General features: G+C 39.7%; 1 protein-coding gene and 1 long non-coding RNA gene across 4 annotated transcripts in view; one reads left to right on the top strand and one right to left on the bottom strand.

Annotated features, from left to right (window-relative positions):
- raver2 (ribonucleoprotein, PTB-binding 2) overlaps window positions 1–23,338 on the bottom strand; it is a 105,538-nt gene that overhangs the window by 79,828 nt on the left and 2,372 nt on the right. For all 3 annotated transcript variants that reach the window (XM_058404148.1, XM_058404146.1, XM_058404147.1), the window contains exon 2: window positions 11,100–11,166. In XM_058404148.1, the coding sequence (XP_058260131.1) occupies window positions 11,100–11,166 (67 nt within the window). The remainder of the gene's footprint in view (window positions 1–11,099; window positions 11,167–23,338) is intronic.
- On the top strand, window positions 18,710–21,368 carry LOC131362249 (uncharacterized). Its single transcript, XR_009206140.1, has 3 exons — window positions 18,710–18,852; window positions 20,696–20,814; window positions 20,908–21,368. It is a non-coding gene; the product is annotated as an uncharacterized LOC131362249 (long non-coding RNA).

Below are 23,338 nucleotides of genomic sequence, written 5' to 3'. Positions count from 1 at the left end.
ATCTGCTGAATTTTGCTGCCAAAACAGCCCTGACCCGTCATGCACTGTGTATTCTGACGCCTTTCTATCAGAACCAGCATTAACTTCTTCAGCAATCTGAGCAACAGTAGCTCGTCCTTTGGATCAAAAGCCAATGAGCCTTGGCCGCCCATGACCCTGTCGCCAGTTCACCACTGTTCCTTCCATGAACCACTTTTGATAGATACTGACCACTGCAGACCGGGAACACCCCACAAGAGCTGCAGTTTTGGAGATGCTCTGATCCAGTCGTCTAGCCATCACAATTTGGCCCTTCATCAGACTCCCTCAAATCCTTACACTTGCCCATTTTTTCTGTTTCTAAAACATCAACTTTGAGGACAAAATGTTCACTTGCTGCCTCTAATATATCCCACCCACTAACAGGTGCCATGATGAGGAGATCATCAGTGTTATTCACTTCACCTCTCACTGCTCATAATGTTATGCCTGATCGGTGTATAACAATGATATGAAAAAAAAGCATGAAACAATGGTCAGAAAAGATTTGAGAGATTATCTACTGATAAAAACAAGCAGGTGAGGTGTTAAGGTTCCAAATCCATATTTAACACCACAGGCATTGGACCCTGACTAAAAATAGCAGACACGCTATGACACATAGCCGTATATACTCATAAGCTCTGTGATAATGAGAAGCCACAGCGCGGCACAATCCAGCCTGAGAGTATGACTACACTCTTTAGCAGACATGATTGAGTACACCAGCCTTCATCGCCCTGCCTGAACACGCGTGCATGTGTGCGTGTATGTATACGTGTATGCGCAGCCGCCCACACTTGCCACTGCATCAATTAATGATGATCTCCTCCTGCTTTCCCAGCATCACTCATCTGGCTCGAGTGGTTGTCGAGATCTGCCTGCGGCTCCCACACGTTCTGGCAAAAAGCCTCTCTCTGACTTCAAGTGGACAACAAGACCCCCGCACCGCTAATGGATCTGTTCGCTCCGCCTTCTTCATCTTCGTCATCCTCATCCTGCTTTCGCATGCTCTCCTTAAGTGCTTGTGCTGATGGCTTTAGTGCCCGTGCCTTATGTACAATAATGATGCCACCGATGTGGACCATAGCTGCAATTACCGCTTTTCTGTAACCGCAAGCATGGCAAAGAGATCGTACAGTATATAACCTCTGTGAGTTCCCTCACTGCCTGTAATTGTCAGATTTCAGTAGCATCAGGCTGTGTTACAAATCTGCCAACTGCGCTTATTTTATGCTGACAAATAGTCCACCAGGACTGAGAAAACTGGCACGTACAATTACACACCAATTAATGTTCGTGTTGTACATCAGTCATTTACTAATTGGGTACATCAAATGACAGCACAAGGAACAAGTGCTAAGGCGTGAAGTGACATCATGTGGGCTTTGATGGTGCAATTCCCATCCCTTTGGGATTTGCAGTGAACTGTTATCTCCACTCCGGATCTCTCTGCAAGATAAAGGACACTACTAAGCAGAGAACATTAAAGCAATGTCTGGACCATGAGGCAAAAGCTTGGTTCTTCCATGACAAGGCAGCACTGATGTGGGAGTTATAAACTATATGGCCAAATGCTTGTGAAAACATGGCCATCACCCCCACATCTTTCCCAAATTGTTTTCCCAAAAAAAGTACACAACTGTATATGTTGCATATAGCTTTCGGCGGTATGCTTAGGATCTGTGTCCTGTTGGAATGAGAAGCCTCTGTCCCAGTCTTAAGTCTTGCAGACTAGAAAATATTTTCTTTTAGGACTGACCCAAGTTTGGCTCCATCCATCTAGTTCCTGCAGATGTAAAGCATGCCCATAACACGATAACTGTCATTTAAATTTACATATACGCCATTTGGCAGATGCCCATGTCCAGAGCAACTTACATTTATATTATTTATACAACTGAGGTTTAAAGGCCCAGCAAGGGCAGCTTGATGGTGCTGGGATTCAAACTCACAAACTTACTCAATCTTAGTCAATAGTCCAACACCTTAACCAATTCCTACCAATGTGCTTTGCTGTGGGAAGAGGGTTCTTGAGGAGATATTTGTTTTTCAGCCAAACATACTGCTTTGTGACAAGACCAAAAAATTTCAAGTATGGTCTCATCAGAACTTTTTTCCATTTCTGCTCAGCCTCCAACATGCCCTTGGGTAAAATCCAAAACTGGAACTGGTATGACTTTTTTCAAGAATGGTTCTATTGTGAAGAGTTGTTCTTATCTGTGCTATAGGTTTTTTCCTAACCAAGCCCAGAATTTTCTTTAGGACTTGTTTGGATAGTTATGTAGTCTCAGTATACTGTTACACCATTAACATGGTAAGATTTATGGGACTGTTTGATGGGGTCTGACCCCACCTAATAAAAGACCAAAGTCCTTCTAGTAACATCTGTCATTTCGGTAGCCATCTTGGCAAAGCTCCCAGGTAGTTATTTTTAAACAATACACGACCAGGCTTTCAGATGCAGATTTTAAACGCCTGTTAAAGTCGGTGATGTTGACATGTCTATCTTGACCTAATACGCCATATCAGTTTCAGACCACACACATTCAAATAATTCACATATCACATATAATTCAACATTAATTTATTAATACAGCTTAAATAATGTGTGGACATTTTGTTTAAATATGAATCTGACACTGTTTGTCTCTAATGCTTGAGCTGTCTTGCAAGCTAGCCACTAGGCACCAAACATTACAGTAAATAAGCAATAAAATCTAATGAGTTCACTGATGCTAATACCATTGTTGTATAATTCACACACTATTTCCCATGATGCTGCCCAAACAACCACAGACTACCCACCTGAGTCACAACCAGCCTGCCTTCAAAACAATTGCACAGCTAGTTACACTGCAACATGTCGAGGCTAACCACTAAATTAGCCACCTTAACAGATGTAGTGCATGGTGCTAATGACAACTTGTTAACATAGTATACAGGAAATGTGTGACAATGAGAAAATCTGATTCAGCTATTACAGTGGATATTAATACCTCATGGTCACATCAACTTTAATAGCCCACAAATGAGAGGATCCAGAAGGCACATTAGAAATAATTAAGCATGAAACAGCCATTATCTAACCCAAGTGTACAATGAGCTCCAACACAAAGCTTGGTGCTGAAAGAATTCACATTGATTTACAGCAAGGCTTAAGTGCACTGAGGAAGGATTTGCTGGTCATGGTTACTGAGTTACTGGTACTTCATAAAACCATTAATCCAAATAGGAAGCCAGTGTAAAAACTCAGGAAACCTGCACTGATCTTGAAGCAATCTAATAAGCATGACTATGTCTTGTTAAGAGCTAGAAAACAACACAAAAATATATGGTGCAAGAATATTTTGCAGTTTGTTCCTCATGAAAGTAGTCAAGCATTTCAAATAAAAAAGGAGCTTTCATGTTAAAAGGCGCTTAGTTAAGGGTGATGACAGCTGTCCAAAACGTGTTAAAAAATTCTAACCATTTGCACTGCTCAAACACTGCGAAAATCTGCCATTTAGAGAGTGGAGAAAAAAGTTTTAATGTCACTCAAAATTTCAGGCAGCTTTCATTCAGCAAACTGTATTTCTAAATAACTTTAAAGCAAAAAGCTGACAGCTGCAAATAGTTGATAAGTGAGTTAGACTTGAGCCATAATGATTTCATGCTTGACAAAATGCAAAATGACTTTGTCTAACTTGGGACTTAAGCAAGGACTCAACCAGAGGTTTGACCAAGGACCTGACCATAGCCTGGGTCGTGTCCCAACTTGGGACTCAATTTGGAACCTAGAATATAAGATTATGCCTGGGACATGAGGTAGGATATGACCTAGGAGATGTCTGGCTTGAGTTTGGATTTGGAAGATGACTTAACTCAGAATTAACTTGGGACTTAACCTGGGACATGAATTGGGACTTGAACTGGGACTTGAACTGGGACTTGTCTTTCTTGACTTGGAACGCGATTTGGGATTTGACTGTTTTGACTCTGGACTTGAACTGGGACTTGAACTGGGACTTGTCTTCTTGACTTGGAACACGATTTGGGATTTGACTGTTTTGACTCAGGACTTGAACTGGGACTTGTCTTTCTTGACTTGGAACACGATTTGGGATATGACTGTTTTGACTCAGGACTTGAACTGGGACTTGTCTTTCTTGACTTGGAACACGATTTGGGATTTGACTGTTTTGACTCGAGACTTGAACTGGGACTTGTCTTTCTTGACTTGGAACACGATTTGGGATTTGACTGTTTTGACTCAGGACTTGAACTGGGACTTGTCTTTCTTGACTTGGAACACGATTTGGGATTTGACTGTTTTGACTCAGGACTTGAACTGGGACTTGTCTTTCTTGACTTGGAACACGATTTGGGATTTGACTGTTTTGACTCAGGACTTGAACTGGGACTTGTCTTTCTTGACTTGGAACACGATTTGGGATATGACTGTTTTGACTCAGGAGTTGAACTGGGACTTGTCTTTCTTGACTTGGAACACGATTTGGGATTTGACTGTTTTGACTCGGGACTTAACTTGACACATGAACTGGGACTTTACTGTCTCGAATTGGGACTTGTCTGTCTTGACTTGGAACATGGTTTGGGATTTGACTGCTTCGACTTGGGACTCCATTAAGGACTCCAATGTCTTGACTTGTGACTCAACCTGAGACTCGACCTAGGTTGTGATTTGGGAGTCATCAGTCTAGACCTGGGCTATAATTTGGAACTTCTCTTTACACATCACACTTGTCAATTGACAACAATGACTTGTTCCCACCTCTGTTAACAAGATACATTCATTTTTATAAATGCTAAGCAATATAAAGTGCGTCAACAATTTACATTACCTTCGCGCCTGTGTAACTGAATGCAGCAGTGATCAATTACACAGTAAAACATAAATACAGAATTCATAACTCTTACTTGACAGCGTAGAAAATTGGCTATTGACTAGACCAGGCTAATTACAGTAAAAGAACTCCTGAGTACAAACACACAACACACCCCTTCATATTATTAAAGTGAATGCAATATTAAAAAGTGCTTTTAATATCATTTGCAGAGGATTTATATGGAGTATAAAGCTGTGTTCATCAGTGCCATACAACACAGAGCCTAGACAAATCTTCTACTGTTCAGCTCTAATTTTTTATGCCCACCACTTTTACTGTCATTCCACTAACAGACCAGAACAGCATGCATACCTTCCCAATGCCATCACTGATTCCCCTCAGCCACACACACACACACACACACACACACTCTTTCTTCACTACTGAAACCCCATTAAAGAAGAATCTCCAGGTCTAATGCTTAATAAATAAACACTAAATGTTACATTGCAAGACAGGCATTGTGCACAACTCTGCACAATTAGCTGTATGTGCTGATGTATGTAGGTAGTAAACTTTGTGCAGGGGAAGGGGGGGGGGTCTCAGTATTATTTCTCCTTCCATTAAAAGAGTAAGCAGTACTTAAGAATAAATCCCTTTCTATGTTCCCTTCAACATACACTCAAATTCAGATGACTCACTCCATCTTCATCTGCTACTGGAAGTCAAACCCCCACAGCACAGCACTTATTCATAACCTTTAGAATATGTCAGGAAGAAAAAGGCAGTGATTAGAGAAAGTTTTAGATTTAAAAGTCTGCTTAAAGCCCAACACAACCCCCCCATACACACACACACACACACACACACTCGTCAACACACATATCCACTCCCTCTGTGGGATGAGTCAGAGCAGACGGCTCTCTGAAAGCATTCTGTAGTGTCTTTTCAGAAAGCAGCAGCCGCACTACCCTACGAGCACAAATCGCTACATGAGAAATTTCTGCAGTGCAAAGGCTCATTACAGATGAATACCAAGGCTTCACCAATTCCACAATTTCAACGACGAAACACTGCAAAAGCCATAAGCACTTTATGCGCTGCATCCATTTTCATACTGATAGGGCCATTTTTCACTTTCTTCGGCATAAAATTATGCATGCTACAATTTGCAAAAGCAGTTTTCAAATGCAATTTAAGGAAACAATACAGATATCAGTACATTCTGTTCAATTCCCAGTTCTGATTGGTCAGAAGGTGGTAATTAATTCTGTATAACTTGCAGCTCTGACAGTATTAGCTGGCTGGTTTTTAATTCTGTTTCTCTAGCATCAACGTACACAGGAACTTACACTGCGGATGCTTCCATGTCTTTAAAAGAAAAATAAAATAATTTTTTGACACGTTTTCTGTACAGAGATGTTTATATAGCATTCTGGGAGGCATCTCCAGTATTAGCACTTTCTTCCCAGCACACCAGTGTTTACAGTTTCTAAGCGGTATAGATTTGTTAGCTGCTCGTACGTACAGAATGTAACTTGAATTAAAACAGTGGATTATTAAAAGCTTCTGCTAGACGAATTTTGTGTTACCAGCGAGGCAAACTGTGACAGACAGTGAACTCCAAGCTGGATAACTCTGGGGTCAGTCAACAAACTGAGCTCAAGTCTGACTGTCTGAAATAAGAGCCTGCATTGTCACTATTTTTAATTTGAAAGGCAGTTCATCGTTGGCAGGCTTTGGCAGATTGGATGTTTTCAGCTGAAGGTCTTTCACGAAACCGTGCCCCGTAACAATGACATGAGGAGAGGAGGAGGAGGAGGAGGAGGAGGAGGAATTCCCTCACTGCTGCCAAACAGTTTTGTGAGTATCAGAGCTCACTTTCTGCTATAAACAGGCAAGGCCTCTTGCTCTTGCTCTCCCAGATATCTTTGTGTCCCTGCCTGTCATTCTGTCCCCATGAGACACTCAGTCCTCTCTCAATTCTCTCTCCTAAGTCCATTATCACGCTGCATTCAATTCTCATTCTTTGCTCTTACACTAGTAGGTAAGGCTGAAATGGTTTTTATGTTTCCTCCTGCTAGCCGATCTAACCTTTAAACCCTACAGAGATTATAAATCAGCTTCAATAAGATGAGGAAGAGGGATCATCAGACCTGGCTCTCTGACAGCAATTCTGAGCACCAGAGGGTAGAGGGTGGAGGTGACAAGCCAGGAAAGCCAGGAGAGGATGAAGGGTGAGATCACAGGGTTTCACCTTCATCCCCAAACACGACTAATTAGAGAGCAAGATAGCCTGCTACATAACTGAGGATTTTATGACCTGCTGATATTTCAGAGCTGTTTAAAGCACAGGTTGCCATGTGAGCTCTGTTTATCTGGCTTCGAGTTAGCTCTCCTGTGAGGTCTGTATCTGCTGTGGGGTTGTTTCAGTGTCACCCGTAGTCGTAGTGTATGACTGGACACTTACCTTACTGCTCATTTTTGAAAACACAAATCAAAATGCTTTTCCACTATTACTGTCTATTTGCTCAGTTTTTCTTCACACAATCAAGTTTTTTTCCCCAACAATGTTTGGCAACCCTCTCTGCCTGGACACCTCCTAAATCACACCTCTGTTTCTTCATGCAGAAGAAGATACAAGTGCACTGAAAACCATTTGACTAAGATCTGCTACTCTTGTGAACGTTTGTAAGTAAAAAATGCACAAAATGGCTGTAAAGTATAAGAACTAAGAAGAATAACTGGCCTTTATTAACGCCACACATACATTACAGCACAGTGGAATCCTTTTCTTTGCATTTCCCAGCTGAGGAAGTTGGGGTCAGAGTGCAAGGGCAGCTATGATACAGGACCCCTGGAGCAGAGAGGATTAAGGACCTTGCTCAATTGCCCAACAGTGGAGCTTGGTGGTGCTGGGGCTCGAACCCCAATCAACAAACCAGAGTCTTAACCACTTGAATCACAGAGTAAGTTTTGACCTCCCTAACACACAGTGTAAATTTAGTTCAGACATTAAAATTTTTGCCTTAAAAACACTCCCTTTACCCTTAGTGCTTTTTAGGGCACAAAATTATCATTTTCACCCAGGAAAGTTTCCTTAACTGCCATCTTAGTTACACAACAAGGCAATAAACACTGATCAAAACAGTAGATAGTAGCAGAGTAGATATCTCTGTGAAGAACCTGAACTCGTCCCGTCCCAGTCACACACTGTTCAACCTCACGAGATACCCTTCACGAGATACAGGAACACTCGCACAAGAAGTGGCAGGCTCAGAGCCAACTTCTTCCCCACAACCATTACCCTGCTGACCTCTACACTACACCATTACTGATGTTTTACTGTCTGTCATCGTACTGCAGCTCGAAACCATACCATATATATTGCATTAGGTGTATATATTTGTAGATTGATAGCATATATTCTAGATATACATCTTTAAATATTCTAGATATACATCTTTAAAAAAATAACGACAGCAACTCAGCCACGAAGTGGTAGGCCACGTAAACTGACGGAGCGGGGTCAGCGGATGCTGAGGCGCATAGTGCGAAGAGGTCGCCAACTTTCTGCAGTCAATCGCTACAGACCTCCAAACTTCATGTGGCCTTCAGATTAGCTCAAGAACAGTGCGCAGAGAGCTTCATGGAATGGGTTTCCATGGCCGAGCAGCTGCATCCAAGCCATACATCACCAAGTGCAATGCAAAGCGTCGGATGCAGTGGTGTAAAGCACGCCGCCACTGGACTCTAAAGCAGTGGAGACGCGTTCTCTGGAGTGATGAATCGCGCTTCTCCATCTGGCAATCTGATGGACGAGTCTGGGTTTGGCGGTTGCCAGGAGAACGGTACTTGTCTGATTGCATTGTGCCAAGTGTAAAGTTTGGTGGAGGGGGGATTATGGTGTGGGGTTGTTTTTCAGGAGCTGGGCTTGGCCCCTTAGTTCCAGTGAAAGGAACTCTGAATGCTTCAGCATACCAAGACATTTTGGACAATTCCATGCTCCCAACTTTGTGGGAACAGTTTGGAGCTGGCCCCTTCCTCTTCCAACATGACTGTGCACCAGTGCACAAAGCAAGGTCCATAAAGACATGGATGACAGAGTCTGGTGTGGATGAACTTGACTGGCCTGCACAGAGTCCTGACCTCAACCTGATAGAACACCTTTGGGATGAATTAGAGCGGAGACTGAGAGCCAGGCCTTCTCGTCCAACATCAGTGTGTGACCTCACAAATGTGCTTCTGGAAGAATGGTCAAAAATTCCCATAAACACACTCCTAAACCTTGTGGACAGCCTTCCCAGAAGAGTTGAAGCTGTTATAGCTGCAAAGGGTGGACCGACGTCATATTGAACCCTATGGATTAGGAATGGGATGTCACTTAAGTTCATATGCGAGTCAAGGCAGGTGAGCGAATACTTTTGGCAATATAGTGTATTTACTGCCCATAGCCTACTTATTCATTATTAACTGTTTGTGTGTGTGTGTGTGTGTGTGTGTTCAACCTGCAACTTCTGGTGAACACAAGACTGCCTCTGTTGCTGAGCATCTGTACTATGCAATGGCACCAAAGTTGAATGCATTCATGTATTTATGTCCAGACAGGCCCCCCCAAAAAATGTATACACACTTAAACAGTTATTTATTCCCTTTTTTAAAACTCGAATTGAATTATGGCAGCAATGTGTAGTATTATGTTTCCTCTAAAGTTATCAGTATGTATTTTCGACACATGGTACATGAGAATGAGGAGTTTGTGTGTGTGGTCTGATGAAGCACAGTTTAAACCTAAATGGTACAGTAAATCGTCATAATTGTGTATCACTCCACGTTCCCCGGACTTAACACCCCTAGATTTCTGTCTGTGGGGAGCACTAAAGGATGTGGTGTACTGTAGAAAACCACCTACGCTGTCTGCACTACGGGAAGAAACTGAAGTAGCATTCAAACATGACTTACAGATAACCTTTTATGTTCATATAAATTTAGTAATATCATTTTTATGCATATATTTTTCATGTTGAAGTGTGTATACATTTTTTGGGCCCCTCTGTATGCATGTATGTACGTATGTATGTATCTGTCTATCCATCCATCCATCCATCCATCTGTGTGTCTATCTATCTATCTATCTATCTATCTATCTATCTATCTATCTATCTATCTATCTATCTATCTATCTATCTATCTATCTATCTATCGGTGTGTCTGTCTGTCTATCTATCTATCTATCTATCTATCTATCTATCTATCTATCTATCTATCTATCTATCTATCTATCCGTCTATCTATCTATCTATCTATCTATCTATCTATCTATCTATCTATCTATCTATCTATCTATCTATCTATCCGTGTGTCTGTCTGTCTATCTATCTATCTATCTATCTATCTATCTATCTATCTATCTATCTATCTATCTATCTATCTATCTGTCTGTCTGTCTGTCTGTCTGTCTGTCCGTCCATCCATCCATCCATCCATCCATCCATCCATCCATCCATCCTTCCGTCCGTCCGTCAGTCCATTCTGTCTGCCTGTCTGTCCATCTGTCTGTCATCTCTCTATCTGTCTGTCTATCTATCTATCCATCTGTGTGTCTGTCTGTCAAAAATGTGTCTATGAAAAGCTCACAAAAAATTTGAATACATGGGGGGTTTGTTTCCTTTTGTTGTTGTTTTTGTTGTATACCTACAAAGATATCAAGAATCTACCAAAGTATGTAATGAATTTTCTTGTGTTTCTGAACGTTTAATTAATACAGTGATACCGCTAAACCCTAACAGTTCAGACCAACCTAAACTATTAAAACGTAAATAACTTTATCACCCCATGTCAGCTGTTCTCTCTCATAACTCATTCTTATTGTGTTGCGTTTGAAACATATACCTGACACACTGCAGTGGCCATAAATGTTCCCTCAATCTGTATAATAAGGAGGAAAAATAAATTGACAGACATAATAAGTGCTCTGAAATATATATATCACACAAGAGCAAAACTTCAGGTTCCAGAGCTCAGTTCCAAGTTGCCTGCTATTATTAAAGTTCTGCATGACAGGGAGCTGAAGCATCAGTCATTAATCACTCCTTCTAAGTGGGGGTCTCTTAAACGACCAGGTAAGTGTGGCAAATCAGACTGTGTGGGCAGACAGGTTTTTATTGGCGAGTGTTTTTACGTCTGAGATGGAATGGTTTCAGCGAGATCCATTAGTAGCATGAGAGCTGTAGGATGAAGGAGGGCAATTACCTGTGCCTTTATTCCGGTCCACAAAGCAGTACTTGAGCTCGTACTCGCGTAGGATATCATGCACTTCCTGCAGGAATATATATCACAGAGATTGCAGAGTGTTAAAATAGATCTAACAACAGCAATTAAGATGTAAAACACAGCCGTTAATATAGGTTTATGATTTTATATACACTATATAAGCCATATGAGCAAAAGTTTGTGGACACCTGACCATCATCATATCGTTTCTTCTCCAAATTGTTGCCACAAAGTTGGAAGCATGCAATTATACATAATGTCTGTGTATACAGTAGCATTACAGTTTCTCTTCACTGGAACTAAGAGGCTCAGATATGTTCCAGCATAATGATGCCTTTGTGCAAGCTCCATTAAGACATGGTGTGTTAAATTTGATGTAGAATATCCTGCACAGAGCCCTGACCTCAACTCCACTGAACACCTTTGGGATGAACTGAACCAGAGCTCCTCACCCAACATTATAACCTGATCTCAATAAAGTAGCTGAATGATCCCAAATCCCCACAGCCTTAATCCAAAATCTAGTCGAAAGCCTTCCTTCAAGAGCAAGTGAAAGAGCGACTAAATCTGGAATGTGATGTTCAAGAAGCGCATATAATTGAGATGGTCTAGGGGTGCGCAAACGTTGTGCTATAAAGTGCGTTTTGTAAAAACACCCTACAATTAAAGTGAAGGCTATTTACTTAAGGACCTCGTAACATACTAGTGTACGATGGCAACACTGACCTTTATAACGAGAGCACATGATGTACTGACAAAATCATGACAAAGAACAAAAGTGGAAATTTCCACAATAAAATAAAGAAAACACTGATAATGGAAAATAATTGAAATTGCACATTGACAGCAAACAGAAACAAAGAGTTTTCGCATGTTAGCAAAAACACACAGCCTTTTTTTTTGATTAAGGATATTTTTTTAAAAATAATGCTTAAAAGGTTATTAAAAGAATTTTATGCTTATTCCCCTGCATTACATGAAAAAATTGTGTTTTTATTTGAACAATATCAATACTCTAATATGAATACGACTAACAATAATACAAAGAATAAAACTCAAAATAAGGATGACAATTATTTGTGTGTTATGTCAGCTGGGTTTCTGCTCTTCTTTCTTAAATAGCAGTATTTTTTAATTATACTGGAACAGCAATAAAACCACATCACTAATTTATGCACACTGCTAATATTACAGCGATACAAACCCGAAGCCTGTGACTGAGAGAAGCAAATAAAATATGACGGCAGAGCAAATATAATTACATCAGTGAACTTACAACATTGAAAAGACGCTAATTACATTCAAACCTACTGATGTCCAGTTCCTTTTCGGACCTGTGTTTTTAACAGTGTTATAAAACAAAAACAGGAAATATAAAATCAGGTTAACAAAGGGGTATCAGACTCGGACTCTTACACTTTACAGGGACTTTATGAAAGTATGGAAGAAGTGTTGAAATCAACTAAAAGTATGATAGTGTCAAACTTTATGTGTGTGTTATAGGAAAGGTGTTCTGGCTTTAACTTCACTAAACACTAAGCTGTTCATTACTCACAAATTATACTGTAAATACGTCATGTAAGGAAGAAAAGCTGATAGGTTGTGCTATTATACAAAAATAACCAATCTGACATAAGAATCATAAGAAAGCCAGAGACGATGCTAGTGAGGAAAAAATCCCTGAGATGATATGAGCTCCAGAGCAACATATGATAATATGTGATACATATTAATCTAATATCATAGCAATTTTCCAACTATTGAACGTTTTTATTTATTCATTAGAGCAGCACATCATATGTTTTAGCCATTTATAGTTACATTTAATGTTGGACATTGTCTACAAAATGATTTCATCGCTTCTGTTATAACATACCTACTGTCACGTCACCTCTCATTTTCTGCCATGAAGTTAATTAATAAAAATAAAAAATTAAAATCTGGTCACGTTACTGAGTACACACAAATTCCTCCTCCTCCTGGAGACTCTACCTATTTCACAAAGCACTGACACTGGAAACTCCTCCCAAAAAGACTAGAAAACTTCACCAGGTCTCTGTGCAAGCTGTTACTATAGCAACGATAATATTAGAACAAGTGCATTAAACCTGTGATTTGTCCCGTAACCTTATGGAGTTAGTTAATGCTGTTCTGTTCTTTTTGTTACAAAGCACCTCTGAATAAGTCTTACATAAAGTGTTCTGTTTGAATGGAAAAGTACAGTCGGTGTATTTCAGGTGGCAAATATACTTTAAAAAAAAAATTATATGTATATATATATATATATATATATATATATTATTTTGTATATTTTGGTGATCATGCTGCTGTAACACAATTTCCATCATGAGATCAATAGAGTCTATCTATCTATCTATCTATCTATCTATCTATCTATCTATCTATCCATCCATCCATCCATCCATCCATCCTTCCATCCATCCATCCATCCATCCATCCATCCATCCACCCACCCACCCACCTATCTATCTATCTATCTATCTATCTATCTATCTATCTATCTATCTATCTATCTATCTATCCATCCATCCATCCATCCATCCATCCATCAACTATCTATCCACCAATCTACACTACCAGTAAAAAGTTTGGACACATCTTCTAATTCCATGGTCTTTCCTGATGTTTATTTCTTACTACATTGTAAAACAATGCTGAAGGCGGCCGAAATACACAGTAATGTCCTTTGAACAGTTGATATTGAGAAATGTCTGCTACTGATACTCTGTAAAGCCCTCATAACGGCTCTAATCTGAGGTGCTGTTAATTGGTGATTTCTGAGGCTGGTAACTCTAAATGAACTTCTCCTCTGCAGCAGAGGTCAGTTTTGGTCTTGCTTTACTGGGATGGTCTTCATGTGAGCCAGTTTCATCATGGGGCTTGATGGGTTTTGACAATACTGTTCTTGCAAGAACTATTCCAGAACACCTGACCTTCGTGTCTTAAAATAACAACTGACTGTTTTTTGTTGTCGTTACATATGGATTACTTAAGTCCATGTGTGTTATTTCATAGTTTTGAAATCTCCAGTATTGTTCTAGAATGTAGAAAATAAATCCCTAAACAAAAAACATTGAATTAAAGGTGTGTCCAAACTTTTGACTGGTAGTCTATCTATCTATCTATCTATCTATCTATCTATCTATCTATCTATCTATCTATCTATCTATCTATCTATCTATCTATCCATCCTCTATCTGTCTGTCTGTCTATCTGTCTGTCTGTCTATCTGTCTGTCTGTCTATAGCTAACTGTTTCAAGAATTCAGACACATACTGACCCAATTTCTAATGTTTACTCCAAAACCACATCCACAAGCATTCCCATAGACACTCTACCCAAGCTTCAGCTGGTTTAGGATTTAAAAGTGTGTGTATACAGGAAACTGTCCGTGGTGCGGTATAAATTAGGATTAGTGGAAATTAGGATGTAGAAATGCATCTATATCCTGAATGGTCGTCTCCAGTGGTTGGATCTGTTGGGGAAGTGTACATGTGTGATAAGTGCTTATGTGTAACATGTGAGTGTTGGTGTATTATACAGTCTGATGATATATACGTATTTATGGTGTATATAATGTACAGGAGGTGAATTTATTTCAGTGCAGATTTAAAAGAGTGTATTTTGCCTAAAAGCTGTGAAATAGCAGATTAAACTTAAACTCTGTGTTAGTGATGTCGGATGCTTTGAAAAGAAAAAGAAAAAGAAAATAAACTGAAGCAGACATACGACTCAACAGCTTAAGGGTCGTCTTCAGTGAAGGTGTGTGTGAGTGCGTGTGTGAGTGCGTGTGTGAGTGCGTGTATGTGTGTGAGAGAGAGAGAGAGAGAGAGAGGGATGAGTGGTGCTCGATGCACAAGGTTGGCAAACATGTGAAAGGTCTTTACTTAATCTCCATCGAGCTTTTAACACACAATTAAAACCTAAAGCACTGAGACTTTTCACTTTAATTACAAGGTTGTTCCAAGTGTTTGCTATTCAGAATCCTCTTCTCTACATCTGGCACCAACACCACACACACACACACACACACACGCACACACTATCATTATTTTGTGCAAGGCCTTAATGGAGAAGTGATGTACATTAAAATCTCAGGGCTGTAGATATGTAAATTATGTAAAACCGAAGTCCATCAAACACAGAGTCCACTGTGTGCTACAGATCTTTATCACACACGCAAACAATCTCTTCCTACTACCTTTTAAGGACAGACAGCAAACGCTGTTGTCACATCCACTGTGTGTTTTTGTATCAGAGGTAAAACAGAGACGTCTGTAGTTTCCAGCAGGCAGAGAGTGACTGGCGTAAATATCGGGCTCCTGGCTGTAATACTGCTGCCTAAACACTCCTCGCATGCTTTATATCAGCTGTCAAGAGACAAGTCACATCCCAATCAGGCACGCTCTGCTAGGTAGAAATTTGCCTTCGGGTTCTGTCTGGATTTTCTGTTACACTCTGTAGACTTTCCTGTGCAGATAAAAGAGAAGAACTCTCTGTCTGATGCTCTCTCTCACCAACTTTCACCCCACTGGCCTCGTATTACAGAGCTGGCGCCATCGCCATGACCAGTGCAGCTCTCTCCATCCCTTCATAAAAGATTTAAGCGCATCCTGTTTGCTTTCCGAACTTAGATCTAATATACACGCCCACTCACACTTTTCTCTCCAGATTAAATGTACTACAATGCATCCAGACATCAAGACAAAACATTCGCTTGGGCGGAAAGCATCATTACAGACCAAACAGGGAATTGGAGCCTTCACTGGGAATCTTTAAAGCTGTCAAACTTCATTGCATTCCTGTGCAAACAAACTGTTCCCAGGTAACAAGACGGAAAAAAAGACAACTAAAGCCATCTCTGTGCTATAATCCTACGTCCTACAATGAGGCAGAATTTTATAGGGAAATAATCAACAATGTAACCACACTGAAGTTTTCTAACAACATGCCCTACAGTGCTTTATTCCTTTTACACCACAGCAATTTGTCAATCTATTTATTAATTAACAGTTTTATACATTTGTTGCCTCACCAGCATCACTGTTTCCTCTCTCTTACTAAGAAAGCACAAAGCTGTATATCCTGAAGATTAAAAAGAACCTGAAAAAAATTAAAATCGCATTACAAAGTACTTACACTGTAGACTTAAAAAAATAAACAAAATAAAACATCTTATTACATTTTATTACATCTTTTATTACATCTTATACATCTTATATATCTTATAAAATTATCTTATTATTACTGAAAAATTCATAATATCAATAAATACACGCTATAGACGCTATAGAAGTCGCTATGTACTTTACAATTAAAACTATCACAGCTTCCGACCAATCGAATTTGAGAATTCAGTTCGGGATGTTTTTCCACACACACACACTTATTTTCTGGTGGGCTTGTGTTCTCTTTTCACTAAATTATATGTGAAAATGAGCTGAAGGATGAGCAGTAATGAGATTTGTTGCATTTTTTTCTGTGTTGAATGTGCTGTGGTCTGCAGATTGTAGTATTAAAAACACTCGAAAACAAAAGACGCAAGGCTTCGGCATTCATCTACGTCAAGAAGCATTCATAATTTATAATCATTAATAAGCTGTTGTGAAAGAAGGCTAATCGACCCATAGTTTGTGTCACAATTCAAAACAGTCGTGATGACTTCCTTCTACAACGAGCCAGGAATAAATCTGTACTTGTGTGTTTGGACTAAGTGCAAAACTGCACTAAAACACAATCCTTAGAGGAATACTTCAGCGGATTTTCAACCGCATGTTCGTCTACCTGAATTTCAATCCCATCCAGTCTGTATTCCTGCCTTGTGCCGAGTCCTCCTGTATCGTGAGTCTGAGCAGAATGAAAACCTTTACTGAAGATCTAAGAATAATTTCCACACAACTCTCTAAAACTCTCTGAGTGGGGAAATAAAAGCCCCAGAATCAAACTCCCATAAAATGGATGATGAAAAAAATGGGATGTTTCTTATTATACAGGAAGTCTAAGGACTCTTGTTGAACATCATTGTATACTGCAAGGTCGTAACTTGTAATCTCCGACTTCTAACTAGGAAAGAAACAAAGATAACACCTCAACTCAGAATTCCTACTTGAGCTGTTTCCTGAGTTCAGCAAGTGATGTCAAATCAACATGACTGCTCATAGGTAAATAAAGCGCTTGTTATATATATATATATATATAGCAAGTTATATATATAGCGAGTTATATATATAGCGTCTGCATTAGATCACCCAACATACAGACATTTACTTGTTAAATCTATATCATAGACTAAACAGTGTGCATTTTACCTTCTCATGGGGTTGTAAATATACATCATTCATCACAATGGCATCTATGCTTCCCCCCCTACTTTGTGACTCAAGGTAAATAAAAATAAAAAAATACCATAACTCTGTTCTGACTCACTTCCATTGCAAGTCGATTGCAGCCTTACAGCAAATCCTTCATGAATTCATTGGTCAAGGATACCTATGCATGAAGCTTGTATAATTCATGCTTTCAGGCATGGGACTGCTTCTGTAAAGGATGGAATTTGTGTTAATGCTTTCGCAAGGTATTCAGATTCTCTCTAACTGTGCATGGACACCATACACACGAGTGCTTCCTGCTGTATCGTTCTAGTACTGGAAAGCTGGTCAGACTTTCTCTTGTGGGTCCGGCTCATTATAACACCTTTACTATAGAGTGTAGAGAGACACTGAGGGCAGTGGAGGCTCAGTGGCTTAATGCTTCAAGCCCCCCAGCACCACCAAACTGCAACTGGTGAGTCCTTGATGGTTAAAGCTCCTAATCAGAAGGTGAGGGGTTGAAGCTACAACATCACCAAGCTGCAACTGTTGGGCCTCTCTGGTCCAGGGATGCTGTATCATGACTGATTCTGCGCTCTGACCCCAGCTTCTGTGCTCTGACCGCACCTCTCTAACAAGCTGGGATATGTGAAGAAAAGAATTAAATAAACGCTTTTTCTTATTTGTGTTCATTTTAAACATGTACTGATGGACCTCTGCAGGGTTTTTCCCTCAAGTTCATGAAACATGTTTGCCTTTGATAATATTAAATATGAAGTGCTAGAGATGCAGCAGATAGAGTTTAATGGGGTTTTTTTTTGATAGTCTGGAGCACTTTGTTTACTTTGGTTGGGTCTTTATTTGGACCAGAGGTACTTCTGTAAAAAAATTCAGTGAACACCCTTAGACTAACCTGAGTTTTGAGTAAAAAAAAAAAAGAGAAGAATTTTAATGCTGTTGCTTAAAAAACGAAAAAAGAAAAAAAAAAAACCCCACTAAAGTGTTTCTTTAACTCCGAACTCGCAGTGCATCAATTTTATTCTCTCCCATTCTATCTGAGGCTCAGGTAAATGGAGCCCAGTGTTCAGTAATTCACTTTCCCAGAGCTCACAGAGAGAAAGCAGTCGTCTCGCTTCATGTGTAATCAGAGCCTCAGAGACTCCAGCATCAGGAAAAAGCTGCAGCATCATCCCAGCCCAGCTGCTTTAGCACACTGTAATAGTCCTTAAATGGGCAGAGAGCCTGGCTGGGAGACACTGAGGCATGATGGGTATGGATTAAAATGTCAGGAGGATTCTGCTCGGCAATGCGTGCGTGTGTGTTCGTACTGTAAGGATAATTTTCCATTGAAGTACGCTCACGCTGCAATAATTTCAACATCTGGAAGAAGCAAGGTGTACTTTGTGAGTTAAATACCCTTGCCACACACACTCACACACACACACAGAGCCAGTACTCACAGTTTATTTAATGGGGGAAAACCTCAGACCTCATTTTTTAAAAGCACAAGCTCCAGTTCTGTTTTCATACACGAAGCTCTAAACACTAACCAGTTCCACTATCTTGCCTCTCTGTGATAACACTACTAGAACTAGCAATATGATAGCAATGCGATATTAATATTTTGATATACATATTTATTGTTGAATGTGAAGTGACAGGCTGCTTTATGTCCCAGGAAGCCACCTTCTGGCTTTCCCTTTTTAGCTTCTATGCTGTCATAGCTTGTTTTTCCGAAGTCCCTGCCTGACTTTGCACATAATATATATTGTCCGTAACCATTACATGATCACAAACATACCTAATATTCTGTCTCTCTCGCTACACATGCAACATGGAGATGTGGTAGCTTAGTGGTTAAGATGCTGGACTACTGATTGTTTGGATCCCAGGTCCACCAAGCTGCCACTGCTGTGCCCTTGAGCAAGGCCCTTAACCCTCTATTCCTCATTTGTATAAAAATGAGATAAAGGCGTGGATAAGGGCGTCTGCCAAATTCCATAATGGTAAATGTAAATGTAACTCCTGAGCTCCCGGTGTTCCTGAGCACTACTGCTTTTTCCTTGCCACTGTTGCCTCTGTCTTGCTCATTAGGGCTAAATACAAATTTTAATTTTTTATATTTTTATATTCGTGTAAAGCTGCTTTGAAACAATGTCTATTGTTAAAAGCGCTAAACAAATACAGGTGAATTAAACTAAATATATTATCACACTATTCTGAGATTTTTTGGGTACATTAAGCCTATTTAATATTGTAATAAATGTTGTTAATGGTCAAAATGCTAATTCAATTTAGAAGTATTTCCGGTAGCATGCTAATTCCAGTAAAAGTAAAAAAGTGAAGTTTTAAAGATGCTCAAATATGTGCTACCAATAAGCTGTATATTTCATCTAGTGATTTCATTCATCTTCTAAAAGATGAAACAGTACAAAACTTCGGGTTCGGTGCAGACGCAGGATTAACACAATGTTACATAGCTGTGCATGTATTTGTTTTAGCACCAGGTTTATTTGCATGTTGATTTGCAAATTTCTAATTTATTTCTCACGTACACAATCATACACAGTACGACGTGTAGTGAAATACTTTTTACCACTGTGCTTGTTCGATAAAAATAGATAAAATAATAGAGTCAGGAAAATAAAAACAAATAGAAAAATATTAAAAAATAGAAATAAAATAAGATACATAAGGAAATGAAGTGACAATTACAATTGCCATTTACTTTATTCTAGGGCAAACCTGTATGAAATCAGTGCATCTAGGTCTTTATGTACTCCAAAAGACTTCAGAAGAACACACGGTTATGTGCAGTGTTAGCATTGTGTGAACGTCAGTGTCATTTAAAAGAGCAGGACTGAGCAAAGAGAGGTGAAGATGTCCTGCAGTGATGTCACTGCTCATCTGACAAAGATGTCTGGTGCCCTTCTGTCTATAGTTAGAGTAAATCTGATATTTCCCTAATGCAACATTAGCATCTCTCAGACCATTAGTTCTTATTGTCTGTCTCAGGAAGTGTTCTAGGACTAATGCTGAAGCACTAGGGGGAAAAAAGTTCCTAATAATACTATAAGGTGTTAATCCCAACTTTTACAGATTTGATTTGAATATAGTATGACTCGGCTATAATATTTTTTCCGGAATAAAAGGTGATGACGATACATAGGCAGTCAGAAGACAACCATTTTCACTTGAATTTTTCCACTGCTTCTCAACACAATGGGGCTAATTTTCTCATTTCAGTAAGGTTACATGTAATTGTTGATGTGCAACTCCATTAAAGGCAAAGCTCACGCAGCTTAAAGGACACGTGAACGGCGTTAGGGAACACTGGGATGCACTTGGTCTGCAACCACGTTTAGGTAGGTGTTACCTGTCAGAGAAAACATCCACATGAATGTCAGGACCCAATGTTTCCTTTGCTTAGTGCTTTCTTTCTTGCTTTCTTCTCTTAGTGCATCCTGATGCCATCTCTGTCCAATGCACACACACACGGCTGTCCACATGACGCAACAGAAAACATGATTCATCAGTAGGCGCTTTCTCCGGTGGACAGGGGTCAGCCTGGGTGCTCTGACCGGTCTGCAGCTACACAGCCTCGTACACTGTGAGCCGTGATGTACTGTGTGTTCTGACCCCTGACTATCAGAGCCAACATGAACACTTTCAGCAATTTGTGCTTCAGCAGCTCCTCTGTGGGAGTCAATAAGTCATCTATGAGCCTGATGTTGGTTCACCAGTTGGCCTTCTTTGGACCAATTTTGGTATAAATTAACCACTGCAAACCAGGACTAACCCCAGAAGACCTGCTGTTTTGGAGATGCTCTAGGCTTTTTGCCTATTTTTCCTGCTTCTAACACATCAACTACAAGAACTGAATGTTCGTTTGCAGTGTAATATATTCCAACCCTTAACAGATGCCGCTGTAATGAGATAATTCATGTCAATGAGATAATTCATGTTACTGTCAGTGGTTTTAATGTTATGGCTGATCAGATGTATTTACCTCTTGGAGATATTCTGGTGAAGGAGAAAGTTTATTTGATGACTTAAAGCTTTCAAACCTTACAGTTCTAGCTGCACTTGCTGCTCACTACCCTGTTAAAACTTGTAGTGCCTTGGGAATCCTCAGCTCCTGCTTGCTTCAATAAGGGAATCAGTGAATCAGCTGTGGAGATCTTGTATTTTCAGGTAGTACTTTAAGTAAGCTTTTATGTCACATACTCCAGCACGCACCAGGTCTGTGTAGCTAGCAAATAAGGATCTTGTTGTGCTCAGATGAAGATTTTTCATCATACACACACAAAAAAAAAGCTTGTGAAGCTCTGTATCAGCAAGAGAGTCAATGAAACCCTGCCGTATCTTCAGCACCGAGACAAAAAGGAAGAATGATGCTTTGTGGGGAAGCCATGCTGTTCAACAACCCCTTACTGCCTATAGCTCACAGACTTCACAACAGTGACAATTTCAGAACCAGCATGAGCGGAATGAAGACAGATACGATAAAGAAGAGCCTGTGAATGTTTTTAGAGGCATAATGATGAAAAATTGCCCTCCTCTAAACCGCCATTAGCCTTCTCCATTCCTTTTGAATCGTGTAATATCACTCAAGATACCTATACTGAAAATTTTTATTTCCATTCATGTGATTTCCACAGTGATGTGCACCGGCTATGAGGAGCTACTTTTGTCAAAAAATAAATGAGAGGTTTATGTGAAAAGAGAACATGACAAATAAGAAAAAAACAAGACAAAATAGAGAATTTTTATTCCTTCTCCAGCCCTGAAGTAAAGATGTGGTGTGTTTGATATCTTATGCAAATCTAACATAACAGATTTGTCCAGCAATTGCTCAATGATGACCCAATGCCAGAAGGGATGGAGGGGTGAATGGTACAGCTGAGAGGATTCAAAAGCTCTTCTGAAAGTTGGAGGCTATTATAAAGTGGAGGGTTCATTTATTTTAAATAAATAATATTTCATTTTCTTCCCCAATTTATTATATTTTCCAGTTTTTGGGGGAAAAAATTTTAAAAAATATACACTTACGTGTATGTAAATGTTTGCATTTGACTTTATAATGCTACAAGAGTGTGGACTTCCTTTAACAAAAAGAAAAAAAGCTTTAATCAGTAATGACTTATAGGCTTTTGCATGCTGCGTAAGCTTCCCTGTTGTTTAAATCCACAATCCATTTGCCTTTGTTTGGTTAAATGTGACCACGGAAAGAAAAAAGAAAGAGAGAGAGAGAGAGAGAGAGAGAGAGAGAATAGGGAGGGCAGAAGAAAAAAACAGATAAGAGTAGGAGGTGCTTTGCCTGACATGTGTCCTCTCTGATAAGTCATCACTGTGTAACCTGCTCACCTCAGGTCCATAATCTCTGTATATCTGACACCTAACCGTTTCTCAGCAGTACTACTAAAGAGCAGCTGTGAAATGGGCATGGGTTTACAATAACAGCTTGTATATTCATCCCAGAGGTTCTGCCTGGCAATATTCTCTGGCAAAGTGGAACGCCTCAGTCGATAGGATTCAATCTTAAAAAGAACCTCTTTACTGATTACAGAGAGCACCAGTCTACGAGATCTTACCCAATGCACCTGGATACACAAAACCAAAACTAATGTGCTTCTTTTTTTCCCCTGAAAGAGACTGTGAACTGTCTGCTGCTGTCATCTCAGTGAGCTGGCTCTGATTCCAAAAATAATATTAGTCTCTGCTCAAGGCCAGCATGTCCACTCACACAGATAATGTCTAAAAGTGTACAGGGTGAATCAAATCACAGATAATTCTTTGCTAACATAACATCAAATTGACTTAACTGGTTTTTTTTTGTGTGTAATTATTTATACCAAAGCTGCAGAATTAAGAGACTCTGCTTAAGGT

Source organism: Hemibagrus wyckioides, linkage group LG11 (genome assembly GCF_019097595.1).
Source record: "Hemibagrus wyckioides isolate EC202008001 linkage group LG11, SWU_Hwy_1.0, whole genome shotgun sequence".
In the NCBI taxonomy this organism is placed as follows: Eukaryota; Metazoa; Chordata; class Actinopteri; order Siluriformes; family Bagridae; genus Hemibagrus; species Hemibagrus wyckioides.
This window is presented reverse-complemented; position numbering and strand designations above follow the sequence as displayed.